Raw genomic sequence first — 18,033 nt, 5'->3', positions numbered from 1 at the left:
ATCATTGCAGAAAATTTTTTACATAACCCGCTAACCCGCTAACGCGGGTTATGTATTTTTTCTACACATGTTCATTTTACTGAAGTAGATGAATAAGACTCTCTTAAGCTTACATTAATCTTTAACGATGAAATCTGAATGAAAACAGCATATTGTGTGTTGTCACTCCTTCACAATAGGGGTTCCACTTAGTCTCAGTAACTATAGTTCTTGACCCCAACCAATAAGGTTATCAGCAAGAGACATTCTCCTGTCAGAAACGGGCGTATTTTGGCGAGCGTGGTAATAAAATCTTTTAATTTGAAAAAATAATCGTGTATTATTTTAGAAATATCAAAAGGTGACCGTAAATATTGTTTTTGATAAAAGTACATTGATATTGTTAATACATACACACTTTTAGCAGTTAATTTGCCACCATGCGGACTGCAGTGGAATCTTTTTTCTTTCTCTTCTGCCGTCTCCTACTTCTGATTTTCGCACCAACTTTTGCCTCTGTGGAGAGGCGGAGCCTCGCCTGCTACGTCCCGTACGGCTGTTTCTATTCCGATGGACACATCAAAACCCCACAGAGCCCATCACTCATCAATACTCGGTTCCGGTTGTTCCAAAGAATTCAAGTGTCCCAGGTCGCTGAAACCGGAGGTAAAATGAAAATATTGACTTTTTCCAGGGTCTTTGTCTGAGATAAAACTACGAATTGATTTTGTAATATACATATATAGTCCAATAAATTTCGTCAATGACTATTTTGATATATAATCGTACAATTGTTAGTATATTAATACATGTAGTGCCTATTTGGGAGGGTAACAGTTGAAATTGACATCCCGAGGAAACCATTGTCAACCGACGCGAAGCGGAGGTTGACAAATGGTTTTCCGGCGAGGGGTGGCAATTTCAACTGTTATCCTCCCAAACAGGCACTATTTATTTTATTATACCAAATGTCTTAATTTTAGAGAATTTTTTACTGCTGTATACAGAAATGACACTTATTCTACGGCGAACCGTACGCGCATAATTTACGCGCATGTAGCAATTCGTTGTGTTACCCGCTGCAAAGTGTGATGCTCACGCTGAGGGTAATAGAACAGATTATCAACTGCGTCTAAAACAATCAGATTTCAGTATTTAACATGTAAGTATAATAATAAGTGTTTTCATTTTTCCCTGTTCATCTCCCAAGGAACCCCTCTAGCCTCGGATCTAGACGCTTTTACAGGATTCGTGAATGCCACGAAGAAAACCAAGGTCATCGTCCACGGGTTTCTTGACAACGGTCACGATAACTGGGTCACGTATGCCAAGGACGAACTGTTGGTCAAGGTCAAAAAATGCACTTACAATTTTTTTCGTTTTCGGTGCTTTTCAGCAACGTAATAGCGTCTTTGCACTCAATTGATTTCTTTTACTTGATTTTAGGGCGATTTCAACATTATCATTGTTGACTGGGGCACAGGGGCCCAATGGCCCTACGAACAGGCAGCGGGCAATGTTTTTCTCGTTGGGGCGGAATTGTCCCACTTGCTGAAACATTTGCATGACCACGGCGGTGTGAATTATGCAGATGTCCACATCATAGGGCATAGCCTTGGCGCCCATATTGCTGGGTTAGCTGGGCACCCGCTTACTAGCATCGGGCGAATTACAGGTATATTCTCATTAATTAATTAATAGCTGACACAGGTACATGGACGATATACACCCTATAAATCACATATTCGCAAGCCAAGCTTTATAGGTACAGCTTTTGAGGAGCGAAAACCCCTGGATTGCGAAGATTAATACAAGACTTACATACCCTGGCATTAGTATCGTGCAAAGCTCTAGGAAACCATTCACCCCTATAATTATGTGTTTCAGGACTGGACCCCGCAGACCCCCTGTTTACGGGAAAACCAATAAACAGGCGCCTGAACCGTGATGACGCTACGTTTGTTGACGTAATCCACACAGATGCAACGGAATTTGCTGTAACGAAAGGCAAGCTAACTACCGCATGAAACTAAATACATGTAGTACTACATAAATTCGTTTTTGGATGAATGTGTTTCTTATATAAATAGGTTATGGAACAAGAGAGATGGTTGGTGACGTTGATTTCTTCCCCAATGGCGGCGAACATCAACCAGGTTGTCCAGATAGACCCGTGGAGAGTGTTTTGGGCAATCTGCTTCAAGGGGCATTTGGTAGGAAGAAATATAAACTCTCTCTCTCTCTCTCTCTCTCTCTCTCTCTCTCTCTCTCTCCAAAAATCGGGCAATGTAATTATCTTTTAATTTGATCTGTTGTCACGGAACGTGTATTCAAAGTTTAATCCCGCAACAAATTGCAGGATCTGTGTCCACATCACTATCTTGCAGTCACAGCAGAGCCCATGATTATTTTATCGAGTCTATCAACTCTCCCTGCAAATTCTTTGCCCATCAGTGTTCGTCAAAGTCCGACTTTGACAATGGGAAATGCCTGAGTTGTCCCGCCGGGGGCTGTGGCGTGATGGGGTATGACGCAGACGCCACCACTGCCCGCGGCGCCCTCTACCTGAGCACTTCATATCACTCCCCGTATTGTGGTAAGAATGTGGCGTGCGTTCTTAATGAAGTCAGCAAAATAGGAACGTGTTTTTGTTTCCTTAATAATTTGTTGTGATTCTTGTGGGGTGTTTTGTTGTTGTAAAAATAAGGACATGGCCATGTACTTTTCTCATCAATCTGATTAAAATCAAACCTTCCACTAGCTCCTTTATTTTGATGACCACGCGACCATCAAAATAAAGGAGCTAGTGGAAGGTTTGATTTTAATCAGACTGTTTTCTCATAAAAACTTTGTATAAATTAGGACATGAGGTTTCCATGGAGGTGGTGATTTCTCACTCTATGCATGGATACAGCTATGGAGAATTTTTTGTGACCTTGGTCGGGACGAAAGGTCAATCCGAAGAATTGAAGTTTTCACAGTAAATTTTTATTTTTTTTATTTTTCCCAAATGGTAGGCTACATTTATATTTTTGGTTTATTGTTTTCCTATTTCTCTATTTAACATTTTTTCAGCAAAGCGGAATTTTATACTACGGATACTACTGAGAAACATGTCCTCGTGACCCACACAGATGTAGGTGACCTCACGGGGGTCAAGGTCAGATTTGTCAGAGGAGATGGACTGTTAGTAGCCATTGCTTCTCAACATGAAGTGAAAGTTAAATATGTCACCTTTGAGTTCACAGAAAGACAGAGCGGGTAAAATATATTGAAATTTCTTGTATTACTAGAATGTGAAAGAAACCCCCAAACAAAACAAGCAATCAAAGCAAATGTAGAAATTAACCTAATTGATCTTTTGTTTATTGCTCCTTTGCAGGAAAATCAAGTTTTGTGGACATGATGCCCATATTCAAGTAAACCATGTAGCTGTTCTTCATTCAACCTCGGGATGCTGAGAGCTGCACAGCTATTGGTTGCCCAATATATTCACAAAATGAGCAGTCTTTTATTATTTTCTGAATGCTCTCATCAAGCGCATCAAGTCCATTAAAGCACATGTGTATGTGGTTTGTTTTATTTTTTGCCTCGCATATTAATCTTTCTTACAAGGAGATATTCGTTAAAGATATGGGGAAAATGATTGAATTTTAAAGTTTAAATGTCTATGACACTTCTGGTCTAGCTACGCCACTGGGATTAATTGTGGCAGATATCCGAGTTTAAGCAGATAACAGAGATCCTCTTTGTGCCTTGTGTGCAAGTTATTTTTCTATTAAATATGTCGACATGCAAGATAATTATGTTGACATGTAAGATAATTATGTCAACATGCAATATAACTATGTTGACATGCAAGAAAATTGCAATCAGATAAGAATTATACAAAATCTCAAATATCGCCCACCTGTGACATCCAAGATGCTAAATTATACCTTTCTATGTCGACATGCAACTTATTTATGTTAACATGCAAGATAAATATGCTGACATGCAACTTTTTATGTCAACAAGCAACTTATTTATGTCGGCATGCAACTTAATTATGTCAACATGCAATTAACTTACGTATGTTGACATGCGAGATAAATATGTTGACATGCAACTTAGTTATGTTTACATGCGAGATAAATATGTTGACATGCAACTTATAAGTTGTATGTAAACATAACTAAGTTGTATGTTGACATAAATATGTTGCATGTCAACATATTTATCTTGCATGTTAACATAACTAAGTTGTATGTTGACATAAATATGTTGCATGTCAACATATTTATCTTGCATGTTAACATAAGTAAGTTGCATGTCGACATAAATAAGTTGCATGTCGACATAAAGACGGTTGCATGTTAACATAGATAAGTTGCATGTTGACATCAATAGATAGCGTATTTAGCATCTTTGATGTCACTTGTTGGCGATATTTGAGATTTTTTATAACTCTTATTTGATTGCAGTTTTCTTGCATGTCAACATAGTCATGTTGCATGTTAATTGACATAACTATTTCGCATGTCAACATCTTTATCTTGCATGTCGACATAATTAATTGAAAAATAACTTGCACACAAGGCACAAAGAGGATCTCTGTTATCTGCTTAAACTCGGATATCTGCCACAATTAATCCCAGTGGCGTAGCTAGACCAGAAACGAAGTGCATGCTTAAAATGGTAGGGGGTCTGGGGGCCGCCATGAGTTCCCCAGTGGGTCCAGGACGAAGGCCGCGGAAGCTCATGGATTCTGACGATTTTTAACACTAAAAATCATCGCAGAAATTGAAAGGAATGCATCACTATTTAAACATATTTTAGGCAGTTAAAATTGTTTTGCTTAATTATAGTTTAGGCATAAAATAAAATTACAAAACTAATTAAAAGCTAAAAGAAGAAAAAACTTTTGACGTTTGTTTTAGACCCAATCAAAGCTTTTATTCTTAAGTTCATTTTCACCTAGTTTATGGTAATGAAAATCTCAAAAAGCTGTGATATTCTATGGGGGAAATTTAAAGTGATGTGTAAAACTAGGTTCAAATGCAAAATAAATCTTTGCTTTATTATGTACATGCATTGTGTTCTGTTTCTTTAATATAGTACCGTAAGACCACGTTGCGTGTCAATATTTGGTACTTTTATGTTTAGCATTGATAAATTTGTCGATGGAATAACTAAGTATGGACCTTAATACTTGAATTCTTTGTTTAATATTATTTTTCTTAATTTTTTTTTTTTACTGAGTTAATTTCTTCCTTTTTTCCCAAATGATGTGCATATGCATGCTCAGGCATATAAGCATACATGGTAGCTACGCCACTGAATCCTTTGTATTTGTTGCAATTTCCTGGATCGCCAGTTTACTCTCTTCTCTATGTTCTAGAGCGATTCCGTGGAACGGGTTAATAATAAAAAAGCGCGCGAAATAATTCCCACAATGAGTCTGACTTCCGGAAACGTGTTTACGGTGCTAATGTTTATGTTCTGCACTTGCAAATCTTTCGATAAAAAATACGGCATGAATAAGTTGACAGAAATTCGAATTCAACGAAAATAACTGTTTAGTAAGTATTGATTGCAATTATGCATAAATGCCTCTCTGTGCGTTTTTACTAAACATTTATTTCGGGATTGTCTGATGGTGTACATGCATGTAAAGTGATAGCCTATAGTCATGATAGCTGCATGATGGTAAGCAGATACCGACAAGATGGAGTGATGGTCAAAAACTGGTTATTAGAGTTCATTTTTGGAAATATGCATGAGCTAAGAGAAAGAATGTATTCAATTTTGCTTGTTGTTCGATTTTTGTTGCTTTATACTTGAATGTTTATTATAATATTGCTCATTCATTGTGAGGCTGGTCACCAACCTCGTTTTATAGTGTATTAGAATTGTCACTGGTGCTTGCTTACATGATCCGGTGTGGGTTTTTTTCAATGGTGATAGGTTATTGACCTTCTTGTGTGTCTCTTTGGACCGTCTAAGGGAAAACGCCTTACTGTATTGATAGATATTATAAATTTATCTAGCCATTTATTGCAATATTAAAGTACAATGTATGAATAAGATTATATATTAATCGTTGGCAAGCTTTGTTGGTGTTCAGATTTTTTCTAATAGGTTTGGACTAATTGCCCTTAAATGAGTTTAATAGCACATTTGGAATTATGGTATAAACTTAAAAGAAGTGAACATGAAAAAATCATCAAGAGCTCAAATTTGTCTGGGTGATGTGTATAATGATATGTGAAAACCGTTTAGACAGAGCTTTCCTCAGTAAGAAGATATACCACTTATTCTAACTAATTCTTGCATTCCATGAGCGCTGCCATATTGTTAAAATTATTACCTCCCTGCTGGGTTATCTCTAAGCATCTAAGAGAGGGCAGCACTGATGCTGACGTCAGTGAGACAAATTGCATTTTTACACACGTTTAGTAAGAGAGATAAAATGCGATCATCAAAATGTGAATTGAAACTTGAAATGGATGGAAAGAGTTATCATTTTTAAACAGTTTTAAACAGTTTTTATGGAGGAAGATTTTGGATCTCAGAATGATGCATTCCCACCAGCGGCTAATGTGACATGAAGCTAAAATGGAATGTCCGTGGATCAGTGTTATTGTTACCTATTTTTTCTTGCACTCGGGAATTTCTTGTTTATGAGTTTGAACATTATGTGTGCTACATAAATGAGCACACAAGGTGCATTGCTGAGCATCCTGATTTTTAAAAAGTGTCTTACTTCTGTTATTCTTCTGACAGCATAAACTGGCGTACATATCATCAAGATCTTATCTATCAAGAAAGATAAAAACAAATCGGAAAAATTTCCAGGGCATTTAAATAAAAAGTAACGGTAAGAAACCCCACAAAGAAAATGAAATTACATTTTTATATCAATTTAAATTGAAATCTACTAACAGCTTTCTATTTATGTAAACACTGACTGCCACATCTCCGTACAAACATCTGGAATGCGATGGTCTCATATTTCACAAATTAATTTATCTATTCATTTTTTGCACAAATCATATATAGTTATCTGAGGTTCATTTATAGAAATGTACTCTCATGACAGTGCAAAATTTTTCTTCACATCCAAGCATTTTTTTCTTCGTAACTTTTATCAACTCTGTACATAAACACTGGCCTAGTTCCAACATTGACCCAGTCATCAGCAGCAATGTGGCTTATCTACGTCAGAGAACAGATGCATGCTGGGGGAAATGGATTACCTCCATAAACCTTTCACTGAGAGTGTTCAATTGATAAAATCTCTTGATAGAAATAAACAAAAAGGTAACAGACCTCATTTTTAAGTTTCAAAAGGCTTTTAAAATTTATTTATTAAAATTTATAGCAACAATTTTTTCATGTTCACTTCCTTTAAGCAGTGCAAAACATGATTTTGTTAAAATATATTTTCCCAATTAATAATCATTAAGGCATATAAAACTTCAATGACATTTAGTAACTTTAAAGTTTGATCCAAGTGTGTTGAACATGTGTGGCAATATGTGGCAGCTGTGGCCCTTATGATTTTTTCTCCCAAAATATGACTTAAAAATTTGGGAAAAACCAATAGTGCAACGTATATGTACCTATTCCAGACAGTTGTTGTCAAGTCAATAGGTATGTTATTTATGTATGTATTTATGTAGGTTTCTACGCAGTAACAGCAAATACACAACAGCTTTTCCTTGCATTGGAGACCATTTGATTAGTGTATTTGTCTGATGATTGATAGGAATAACACGTATGTTTTAAAAATTCCCTATAAATAATTGTAGATTAACTCTATATAACCTTCTTATTAATGAGTACACTGTAGACAATGTGTTGTCAAAGCTATAAGATGAAACAAACAAGAGCTGCTGTTTAATAGGCATAAAAATAAACCTTTATCAAAAAGAATTAGTGGGGGGCCCTCAGTCCTCAGCCACCCCCCCCCCCCCACCCCACCGTAAAAAAAAACCCAAAACACAAATCTTCTTTGTTTGCTGTACTTCACTCTGTCCTTTGATAAGTGTTGTAAACCACATGTCTTTTATAAATACACAATAAGTACAGTATTTATTGTATTTTATTAAAATTTATTGAGCTATTACTGTAGCAACAGTGAGTTATCAAAGTCCACATTAGATGATATCAGAGTTCACATTAGGAGGAAAGTTTTTCATAACACCAATCATTTGCATTTGTTGAATTTACATATAATTTGGGATATGATAAACAAGTGTGATACTATAATATAATCTCTGTGGGTGCTTTGTTCCAAACCCTTAGAAAGAAAATCTGCAATGCTCCACAATTTGTTTGCATGCATTTCCATTGTTTGATGCAGATAAGTTATTTTGAATTTGTGTTTGAGAGACATTAACTTTAAGATGTGCTGAACTGATCAAATTAACACCCATTTTGTTGTTTACGGATACATAAGTTCTACTTTATGCATATATTGATAAAAATCAATGCTTTATCATCATGTTTTTAAATATGCATTTTTTAGGTTTCAAGATGGAGAGAGCAAGGACACCAAATGTAGACTTGCCAAGCTTTGCTATTGAGACAAGTAAGAAACTATTTCAAACCCTTTTACTATTCTACAAATTTCTAATGTTCCATGTTTGGGATTCTAATGAAATCATGAGATGACATTTGCCTTGCAAAACCCAACTCAGACAGACATGTAGGCCTTATTTAAGATCTGAAAATAGCAAGACAGTTTTGAATTCATGTAATGTTTAAACGTTAAAAATTACGTAAAACATGTTGATACAAGAAATAGCAATATAATTTGAGAATTTTGATCTTAAAAATCTATGAAATAACCCTTTAACTTCTTATAATGATGAGGAAATTGTATTACATTTGACAACATACTAGCTGTTTGATTGTGGTGAAATGCCAGTTTTTTTTGGGAGGAAAAAGTTTCGAAGGAAATAAGGAGATGGATGGGTGGAAGCTTTTTGAATGGGTTGATCTAATACTGTATACAGGGTTATTTTTGCCCTTCTACACTTGCAAACAGTTTCATCCTGTCGCGGAGACACAATTGTGTAATCAAGAGATAACTTGGAACATTGGAAGTCTCCCAGCCTTAAATTCGCCTGCTGTCAACAAGGGCAAAAGGGGCAAAAATAAAATGGGGGTGAATATTTCTCTGTATGCAGTAGGTTGGTTCAGATAAACACTGTTGGCTCTTGTAATATCCTGTTGATTTCCAAGTGCTCTCTCTGTCCCACTGTTTTTTTACACAGCTAGGGTTTAAGTAAGATTAGCATATAGATCTGTTCAGAAGTACTGTCTTGACTGATATAGTAAATTGTGTCTGAATAAAAAAAAACCATGTTAGAAGTACATGTTGAATGTACTAACAATTATTGCTCATCTATGTGTGATTTTGTTTGCTGAAAAATGCAAATTACATGCAAATTACCATAGGTGTTACTGTTTACAAACAGAAAACACCTTGTGTATCGCAACACCTTAATCAGCATGATAATTAAGCAAATTAGCATTATTGTATCATCAATCTTTTTGCAAGTCCAAGTTTCCCTATTTATTATTAGGTATTTATAACATGGCATTATAAACATAACTTTTTGCTTAAAAGGCAGCATTAAACTTGCCAATAAAATTGTAAAATCTTATGTACAATATGCACACCCCAACCCCTAACTGAATGAATTTAGTCTATTGAAGCACCATTCAGAATATTTTGCTATTGCAGGGGGATGCTTTAGTTGAAACTACTCTTAATCGAGATAGTTGTTTTGTCAGTGCTTGGCTTGTGTGTATGATTTAGCAAAACTTTATCACTGAAGGCATTTCTAAATGTAAATAAAGGCTTTGCCTTTATTGTACACAGCTCTGACACTCTTTGACTGAATCATACCTTGACTAGTTATGTCATTAACCACTGTCCAGGTAGGGTGTAGTGTACTTTGACCTTAAATTAAATAACTGCAGAAAGCCCTCCATAGAAAGTATCTACATTGACGAGCTAATATATATAAACTGGTATATTTTTTCAGATGCCTTGAATTGCACTATTTTTTAATTATATCCATACAGAGTAATAATTGATACATTGAGACAGATTATATTATGATATAAGCCATCTTTCTTTATTGAGAAGTATTATGATACTGTGAATTGACTCAATTTTGTTTTGTTGTGTTCCAGATTACAGCTCAGATGATGAGAGAGAAGAAGCAGCCGAAGAAACAAGAAGGAAAAAGACCAAACACAAAAAACATGACCGCAGAAAGAGCTCTTCTAAAGCAATTGTTGAAGAAAAAGATTCTGTTGGAGCTAATGAACAATCAAAAATAACAACTGGTGCATCATCTTGCTCTACAGCAAATAGAGGAAGACCACGGAAAAGAAAGCTTGGGAACACCTCTCTGGACCAGGGCAAAGAACAAGTGATTTGTGGAATGTGCAACAAACACTACAAAAATACACATTCCTTAAAGCAACATGTTAGAGGATACCACAAAAATCAGACAATGGAACTGAGTGCAGACGAGAGTGGAACTGGTTCTGATTCTGAAGTCGTTTGTATGGTATGTCAGAAGGGGTACAAAAATGTGAAGAGCTACAGACACCACTATAGATTGAAACACAGAGGAACGTTACCTGAAGAGTATGTGGTGAGAAGGTCGACCAAGGAATCTAAATCCACCAGGGGAGAAAGTGACGCCGTTAGAGGGTCTGGAAATTTCAAAATCCAGGGGATTGATGGGAATACAGAGGAAGAAACTCCCACCACCGGTCATTTGAAAGGAACTACTTCTACAGCAAAGAGAGATTCTAGTAAAGGGAGTAGCAGAGAAAGGAAGGTTAAAGGTGGAAACAGTTCTGCTGTAGATGGTGAGGGTATGCACATGTGTCCCTACTGTATAGTAGGTTACCAGCGACCCTGTCATTTGTCGAGGCACATTTCACATAATCATGGAAAGGAATGGATTTCTGACAAAGGTAAACCAAATGGCACCACCACTGAGGAAGAATCGGAAAACTCTCAAATGGACAAGAAGGACGTTAAAGATTTGAGACGAGTTCCGTGTACCTTTTGCTCAAAAATGTACAAGACCAGGAAAACTATGAGGGCTCATCGTAGAAAGGAACATAGGGATATGATGCCAAATTTGAGGACTTTAAAACTGGACAGAGGAATGACCAAACAAATAAAATCCAGTGAGGAACACGAGAATTCTATGATGTCATTTTCCAGTGAGGAAGATATGAGCATGGAAGAGATTCCTTGTTCTAACAATTCTATGCCATACAAATCAAAGCATTCTGAAAATATGCAAGGCAGTAATGATCATAGTAACAAAGTGATTTTTTCTGAGTTTGTGGATTCTGAAGATGACACTGGTCATACTACAAATGAGGACAGTGAGTGTTCAGCGTTTGAAGGTGATAGTGAAGTTGAATCCAGTGTAGGCAGGGTGCCTTGTCCATTTTGTTCGAACACATACAAAGCAAAAAAATATATGAAAGCCCACTGCAGGAACAAACATAGGAATGAAATACTTGTGTCAAATCAATATTCATCTGAAACTGAAGAGACAGTTAATCGTGCAACTGGTGTACCATGTCCCTTGTGTTCAAAGTTATTTGAAAACAGCGAGACTATGACTACACATTTTAAAACGGGTCATTTCGGTGGACGAAGTTTCAACCCAGATCTCGTGAATATGGAAGGTGAAAATCAAACAAAAGCGGAGCTGGAGAGAAAAAAGGAAAGAATTTATTGTCCTCTCTGCCCAAAATCATACAAACACAAGAAAAGTTTGAGGGCTCATTGCATACAAGACCATATTGGTAAAGATGTAGTTGTCGGTACTTTTAGAAGTACGGAGGAGGAGGATACTACAGAACCTGGTAAGTCTGGCACACAAGAGAAACTAGTAAACATGCCTGTCATTGTAGATTGTAGCACCAGCATGTACATAATATGTGGTTGTGGGCTTGTATTCAGAACTGAACGAAACAGACATTTGCATATGCTAACCCTTGGAAAATATCATACTAATCATTCTTATCAAATCGTAGGTACTCAACAAATGATTGAAATGGGAACGCTTCAATGTGGGTTTTGTGGGTCCAGATTCAGATCAAACGATGCATTGCGGAGACACTTGAATGATTTTCATTTCGACAGAAGGGAAGCTGAGAAAGAGTTGGACATTAATGTTGATGCAAGCAATTTTCTCAGATTTAACAAGTCCCCGAAGAACACAACTACAAGTTACACTGAGAAATCTCCATCCAGCAGTCAGGAAAATTATCCAAAAAGAGACCCTCTTGAACAAGCTGCTAATTCAAAGATGAATCGATGTATATCAGATGAAGGCATTGTTAAAGAAGTCTTAACAAATGCATCTAACAAAACTGGACCCATTCGTTTGTTGGATGCCGAAAGTCCCAAGAAGTCTAACCAGAAATTTCAAAATTTTTTCATCACATTTACAGAAGAAAAAAATGACTATGTAAGAATTGTGTCCAGGAATTCTGAGGACAAGGTCAAGAAACACAGCTTGGGAGAAAGCAAATCACCAGGTTTTAATAGAGCAAATGAGAATAAAAGACAGAAATTTGGAGACCAGGAAATGGCAGAAGAGCATAATATCACAAGGACATCCTCTGTGTTGTTCGATAAAGACAAAGTAAAAGCTGTGAATGTAGGAGTTGATGAAGACACCAGTAGCGAGGGTGACAAATCTCCGGACCAGGCTTCTAGTTCTGATCCCCTGACTGTCAATGTCCAGCAGTACTTGACCAGGTCGCCAACCAGATTCTCCCCTTTTGTGAAGCTGACTAATATTTGCGAAGGACAAAAAAAGTTTGATCCCAAAAAGCCATGGAACAAATATGCTCCAGCAAAACCTGTAACAAAGACTATGTCTTCTGGAAATCAGTTGTTGGGAGTGGTCAGCAGAAGAAAGTCCCTTGAATCAAAGAAAGTTAAGTTTCGGGATGAAAATGGTGCAGAAATTACATATTTCCAAGCAGAGCAAACATCAACAAGTGGGAATGACTCGGAGAATTATTTACAAAAATATGATCAGGCAGCATTAGCTTTTTCTGATCAAGAGGATTCCTGTGAGACTTCAAATGTTGAGGTTGTTAATGTGGAAGATCAAGGCGACAGTAGCCCCACAGAGGAAAATGATGATATTGAGGACATGTCTGAAGTAGATGAATGGGATAATGCAGTAGGTCAGCAGTCTTCAGCATCTACTTATGGTCTAATATCCGATCAACCATCAGTGGTTAATGGAGAGGCTCAAAAATCGTCTGCTGCAGAAAAAAAGCAGAAAAAGAAATCGCCGCAAAAATCAAAGAAATGTAGTCCTAGCAAAAAATCAACTCCTGGGAAGCGTGCATTGTTTTCAGGAAAAATGGAAACTGAAAATACATCTAGAAATATCAATAAAAATGCTTCGGCAAGTTTCATTCATTCTGTTTCTGAGGTCTCATCAGCTCAAGGTTTAAGATCAGGCAAAACTAAGCTTAGAGTTCCAGCACAAGGAGGCATCTCCAGAAGGAGAAACGCTAAAACTTCTCAGCCTTACCTGAAGAGAAACACATCAGCTTTTAAAATCCAGGCAGTTAAAAAGAAACTCCTGAAGGGAACAAAGATCTTGAGCTCAGAACCAAAGAGAGTTAGTCCAAGATTAAAAAAACAACCAACTACCCAAGAGGAAGATGTAGCACCTGATCCAAATGTACCTGAAACCATAACTTTGGGAGCTGCAGAGTTTGGAGAAAATCGGATACAGCGAATTGAGAAGCTTAAACTCCAAACAGAAGTTCTTTTACATCAGATAAATGAAATGAATGATCTACCTCAAGAGGCTCAAGTTGATGAAGGAAGAATTACAATGACTGGACCAGAACCTTTCTCAAAAAATGCAAAGAGGAAAGTGTCAAAATTAAAGGCGTCAAAATTCAAGTCAGTGAGAAGAAGTAAAAGAACTGCAATGTCCATGACCAGTGAAGAGGTCCCAATCACTCCTGAAAAAAACATAGAAGATTCCATTCATTTTCCACAGCAGTCTGGGGTTGCAGATATGAAAAAAGTTTTAAAATCAAATTGTAATTTTGAATCTGTTCAAAAATCTGCAGCTGATTTGATTTCAGAAGAACAATATGAAGATGGTAGCGTTCCAAAACATAGGACTACTGAAGCAGTTGAAACAAATACCTCTAGCAGACGTACAAGGAGTTGCAGTCCTATGAAGCAGAGGAGAACTCCTCCAAGTAAACCTTATGTCAGTGAGTCCTTAGTGGTGTCTAATGCAGCAGCAGGAGGGACACAACAGGCTGAACATGCTTTGTCCACTGCGAAGACGCCTGTTGTAAAGTTGAGTAAACTTGAGGAACAGTGGAGTGGACAATATTTGAAGTTTCTAAGTAATGTTGATAAGTCCTCCAAGTCTTCCTCACAATTGAATGAACACAGAATAGAGAAATCAGATAAATCAAAATCTAGAAATTTTAGGAGGAGATCCTACTCAGCAGATTCTTCTTTGGATGTGGGTGAAGGAAGTGAAATTATTATAAAATCTGGAAATTCAGGAGATAGAGTAGGGCTATTGAAAACTCTTGGTTTGCATTTAAATGGGAATGACGATGAGGAAATTGAAAAATCAGCTCTCCAGACAAAGAAAGAAAATCAGCAATGCAAAAAAAGACCATTGCAGCCAACAATTACAAACAAAGGAGATGCAGAGGAAAATTTTAATCACCAAACAGATGTACCCAATTCAGGAGATGGTAATAATGTAGAAATTATACAGATGGTAGATGATGCAGTGACAGGTGAAAATAATGAAGACATCATGGAATCCACTCTAACTCAAGAAGAACTTCAAATTACAAATGAAGTTGATAATGTGAAGGTGAACAGAACTGTGATTGATGGTATCATAAAAAATCAGCCTCAGGTTCTGTTTGTTCACAAAGATGAAGTCATATATGCTGATGAAGACAGTGTTATCCAAGTGGACAAGGAAGAAATAAACAATTTGAAAGATCAAGTGAACAAGAAGCGTTCCAAGAAAGTATTTTCAAGGAAAAGAAAAGCCGGAGAAGATCCTCCTTTTGTTGATGAGACAGATGGAAATGTTCAGACAGAACCTTTAGTTAAAAAAGATGTATTTTCACCTAGTATTAGAAATGTCATAAATGAAATAGAACCAAAACATGCTCCATTGAAGCCTGTAAAGGCATTGGAGATCAGAGTAGTGTCAGATGATGAAATCGTCTCATCCACCATTGTAGAGGGAAGTTTTGCAAAACAAGACCTAGCCTCTCGGATTGTAGCCTTGATGGAATTTGCAGAAGACCCAGAGGTGGTTGCTCCAGTCAAACAAGTCACAGAACCCAGTTTCGTGATAAAAAAAGATGTGCAAACAAAATTCTCTTGTCACAAGTGTGATATCACCTTCAACATGAAGTCCAATTTGAAGCGCCACAAATCTACGTGCCATCCAGAAGATGAGTTTAGGAGTTTTGATATTGGCAAGAAGTCCAACATTCCTGTAAATGTGGAGCTAGAGGAGCAAGACAATGTACAAGAACAGGGCATACTGTCTGACTCAGTAGCACCAGAGAATATCAGCTTATCTGATTATGAAGAAGAAATCAGAGAAGGTTTGAGAGAAATGTATGGAGGGGCTTTGGATGTTGAACTGAAAGTCAAGAAATTAAAGTTACAGGACACTATTCACATTGATGGTTTGATTTTACTGAGAAAACACAAGAACACCTGGAAAATAATGAATGATGAACATCTTTCTGACTCATTATTACTTTCTGCCAATACTGATAAAAGTTCCTGCTGCAAGAAAGTAGAATTAGTGAAGAAAACTGAAGTGAAAGACAAAAAACCCAGAAAATTTGTAGAACTAGAAGAACAGAATCCATTCATTGACAATCATTTGAATGTAGAACAGCAGAACAATGCTGCTGCATCAAGTGTAATTGCTGCTACAACTAGTGTAATTGCTTCTACATCTAGTGTAATTGCTCCTACAACTAGTGTACCTGCTTCTACATCAAGTTTAATTCCTGCCACATCGAGTGTAGCAGATACTGAACTTGTTGCTGAGAGTCAGAACTCAAGTTTATTGAAGGAATCTGTGCCAAAGAGGTCACACAAAAAGAAAACACACTCTTTAAAATCAAGCAAGGATTCAAACAGTGAAGCAAAAGCAAAGAAAAAATCAGATCCAGCCCCTTTGACAGACTTTGAGAGAGCAATACTTGAGCCAAAGAAAAAGCAGAAGAAACATAAGCGCAAGACAAGTGTAGTAGAAAGTGGAAAAGAGACAAATACAAATGATTGTGAGGACAAAAGTAAATCAATTCATAAAAATGAAAAAGATCTGAAAGATAAGAAAGGAAAGGTGAGGAATGACAAGGAAACAGTTGTGCCAAAATCTAAAATTGTCCAGAAAATTCTCCGTGAGAAAGCCAAGGAGGAGGAAATGGAAAACATGAAGTTTGTCCCTGTAACGGGTGAACCACTTCCTTCCTTTGAAGAAATTCTGCAACAGAAGTCAAAACCTATCGACCATAAATTTACAGAAAAGAATGATAAAGAAGGTGAAAATGTTGCCCAAGATAAAGGTGAGGAAGGAGACGAAAGTCCTGAAACTGGAGTTGAATCACCAAACGATTTTAGTTCAACCTCATCTAGTGGCAGTTCAGGGAATAAAATCTCTACCCTCATGTCTGTGAAACTTTCTAAGGTGGCAAGGGATAACCAGGAAAGGGAAGAGGTTCTAGCAGCAATAACTGGCAAACCCAAGACAAAACCGTTCAGAATCCCAAAGACTGTATCCTCAGAGATGGAAACTTTAGTGGAATGGAAATCACCACTTCAGGACATTGGTCAAATAGAGAAGTTCAGATTTGGAGGAAAGCAAGGTGTTGGACCAAGCATGCTCAGCAAGACCAGTGTTATAAGCTCTGTGAGTGTGAACTATGATGCTATCTTATCAGATGTTGAAAAACCAGAGGGGGTGATAAAACATTCTGTTGTCCTGCCGCTAGAGCTCAGAAAATCAGAAGAACCCTCCACATCCAGTGGTAACAAGCAAGCTGTGGACCTAGAAGTTTCTCCTGTCAAGAAACCTCGCATTGAGACTATCAGCTGGAAGGATGAAGATATTATGACTCCAGATAGCACCACTCCAGACAGATATCTCGAGATGGAGAATGCTGAGACTGAGATGGCACCTGTCAAGGAAGCCAAAAGTGCTGAAGCTAACCCTCCAGGGCCGTCCACTTTATCATCTAATGTGAGCAGTACAGGGAAATTAGGTAGGTTGAAAAATCCATTCCAAAAGATTATAACATGTTCAAGAGTTTTTTAGCTCACCTGAACCGAAGGTTCAAGTGAGCTTTTCTGATCACCCGTTGTCCGTCGTCCGTCCGTCCGTCCGTCCGTCCGTCTGTCTGTCTGTCTGTCCGTCCGTCCGTCTGTAAACTTTTCACATTTTCAACTTCTTCTCAAAAACCACTGGGCCAAATTTAACCAAATTTGGTACAAAGCATCCTCAAGGAAAGGGGGTTATAAATTGTAAAAAAAAAGGGCACAGCCCTTTTCAAAAGGGAGATAATTGCGAAACAGTAAGTATAGGGTGCATGTCTTTAAAAATCTTCTTCTCAAGAACCACTGCACCAGAAATGCCAATATTTACACAAAAGCTTGTATATATAGTGAAGATTCTAAATTGTAAAAATCGTGACCCTCGGACCAAAACTGGGGCCCCAGGCGGGGTTCAAAGTTTAACATAGAAATACATAGGAAAATGTTTAAAAAATCTTCTTCTCAAGAACCACTGCACCAGAAATGCCAATATTTACACAAAAGCTTGTATATATAGTGAAGATTCTAAATTGTAAAAATCGTGACCCTCGGACCAAAACTGGGGCCCCAGGCGGGGTTCAAAGTTTAACATAGAAATATATAGGAAAATGTTTTAAAAATCTTCTTCTCAAGAACCACTGCACCAGAAATGC

At 37.3% G+C, this 18,033-nt stretch overlaps 2 protein-coding genes across 5 annotated transcripts in view; both read left to right on the top strand.

The window, feature by feature from the left end:
• The first annotated feature begins 176 nt into the window (after window positions 1-176).
• On the top strand, window positions 177-3,547 carry LOC105329552 (pancreatic triacylglycerol lipase). 3 transcript variants are annotated; one of them, XM_034472080.2, is made up of 10 exons: window positions 177-282; window positions 407-645; window positions 1,190-1,329; window positions 1,426-1,654; window positions 1,867-1,986; window positions 2,070-2,192; window positions 2,339-2,575; window positions 2,842-2,959; window positions 3,055-3,240; window positions 3,362-3,547. In XM_034472080.2, exons 2-10 carry the CDS (start codon window positions 420-422, stop codon window positions 3,438-3,440), a joined length of 1,458 nt encoding a protein of 485 aa, XP_034327971.2. In that variant the 5' UTR covers window positions 177-282; window positions 407-419; the 3' UTR covers window positions 3,441-3,547. The 3 variants fall into 3 exon arrangements, with proteins under 3 accessions (XP_034327971.2, XP_065925549.1, XP_034327970.2); XM_066069477.1 differs by having other exon boundaries at window positions 404-645; window positions 1,202-1,329; XM_034472079.2 differs by having other exon boundaries at window positions 404-645.
• Window positions 3,548-5,409: 1,862 nt separating this feature from the next.
• The window catches only part of LOC105335671 (uncharacterized), a 28,309-nt gene continuing 15,685 nt past the window's right edge, over window positions 5,410-18,033 (top strand). The window contains exons 1-4 of one of the 2 annotated variants that reach the window (XM_034472082.2): window positions 5,410-5,540; window positions 8,492-8,554; window positions 10,171-11,880; window positions 12,052-17,331. In XM_034472082.2, the coding sequence (XP_034327973.2) occupies window positions 8,500-8,554; window positions 10,171-11,880; window positions 12,052-17,331 (7,045 nt within the window). In that variant the 5' untranslated portion in view covers window positions 5,410-5,540; window positions 8,492-8,499. Of the gene's footprint in view, window positions 5,541-8,491; window positions 8,555-10,170; window positions 17,332-18,033 lie in introns of both variants that reach the window. The other variant, XM_034472081.2, reaches the window with a different exon arrangement.

Source organism: Magallana gigas, chromosome 8 (genome assembly GCF_963853765.1).
Source record: "Magallana gigas chromosome 8, xbMagGiga1.1, whole genome shotgun sequence".
In the NCBI taxonomy this organism is placed as follows: Eukaryota; Metazoa; Mollusca; class Bivalvia; order Ostreida; family Ostreidae; genus Magallana; species Magallana gigas.
This window is presented reverse-complemented; position numbering and strand designations above follow the sequence as displayed.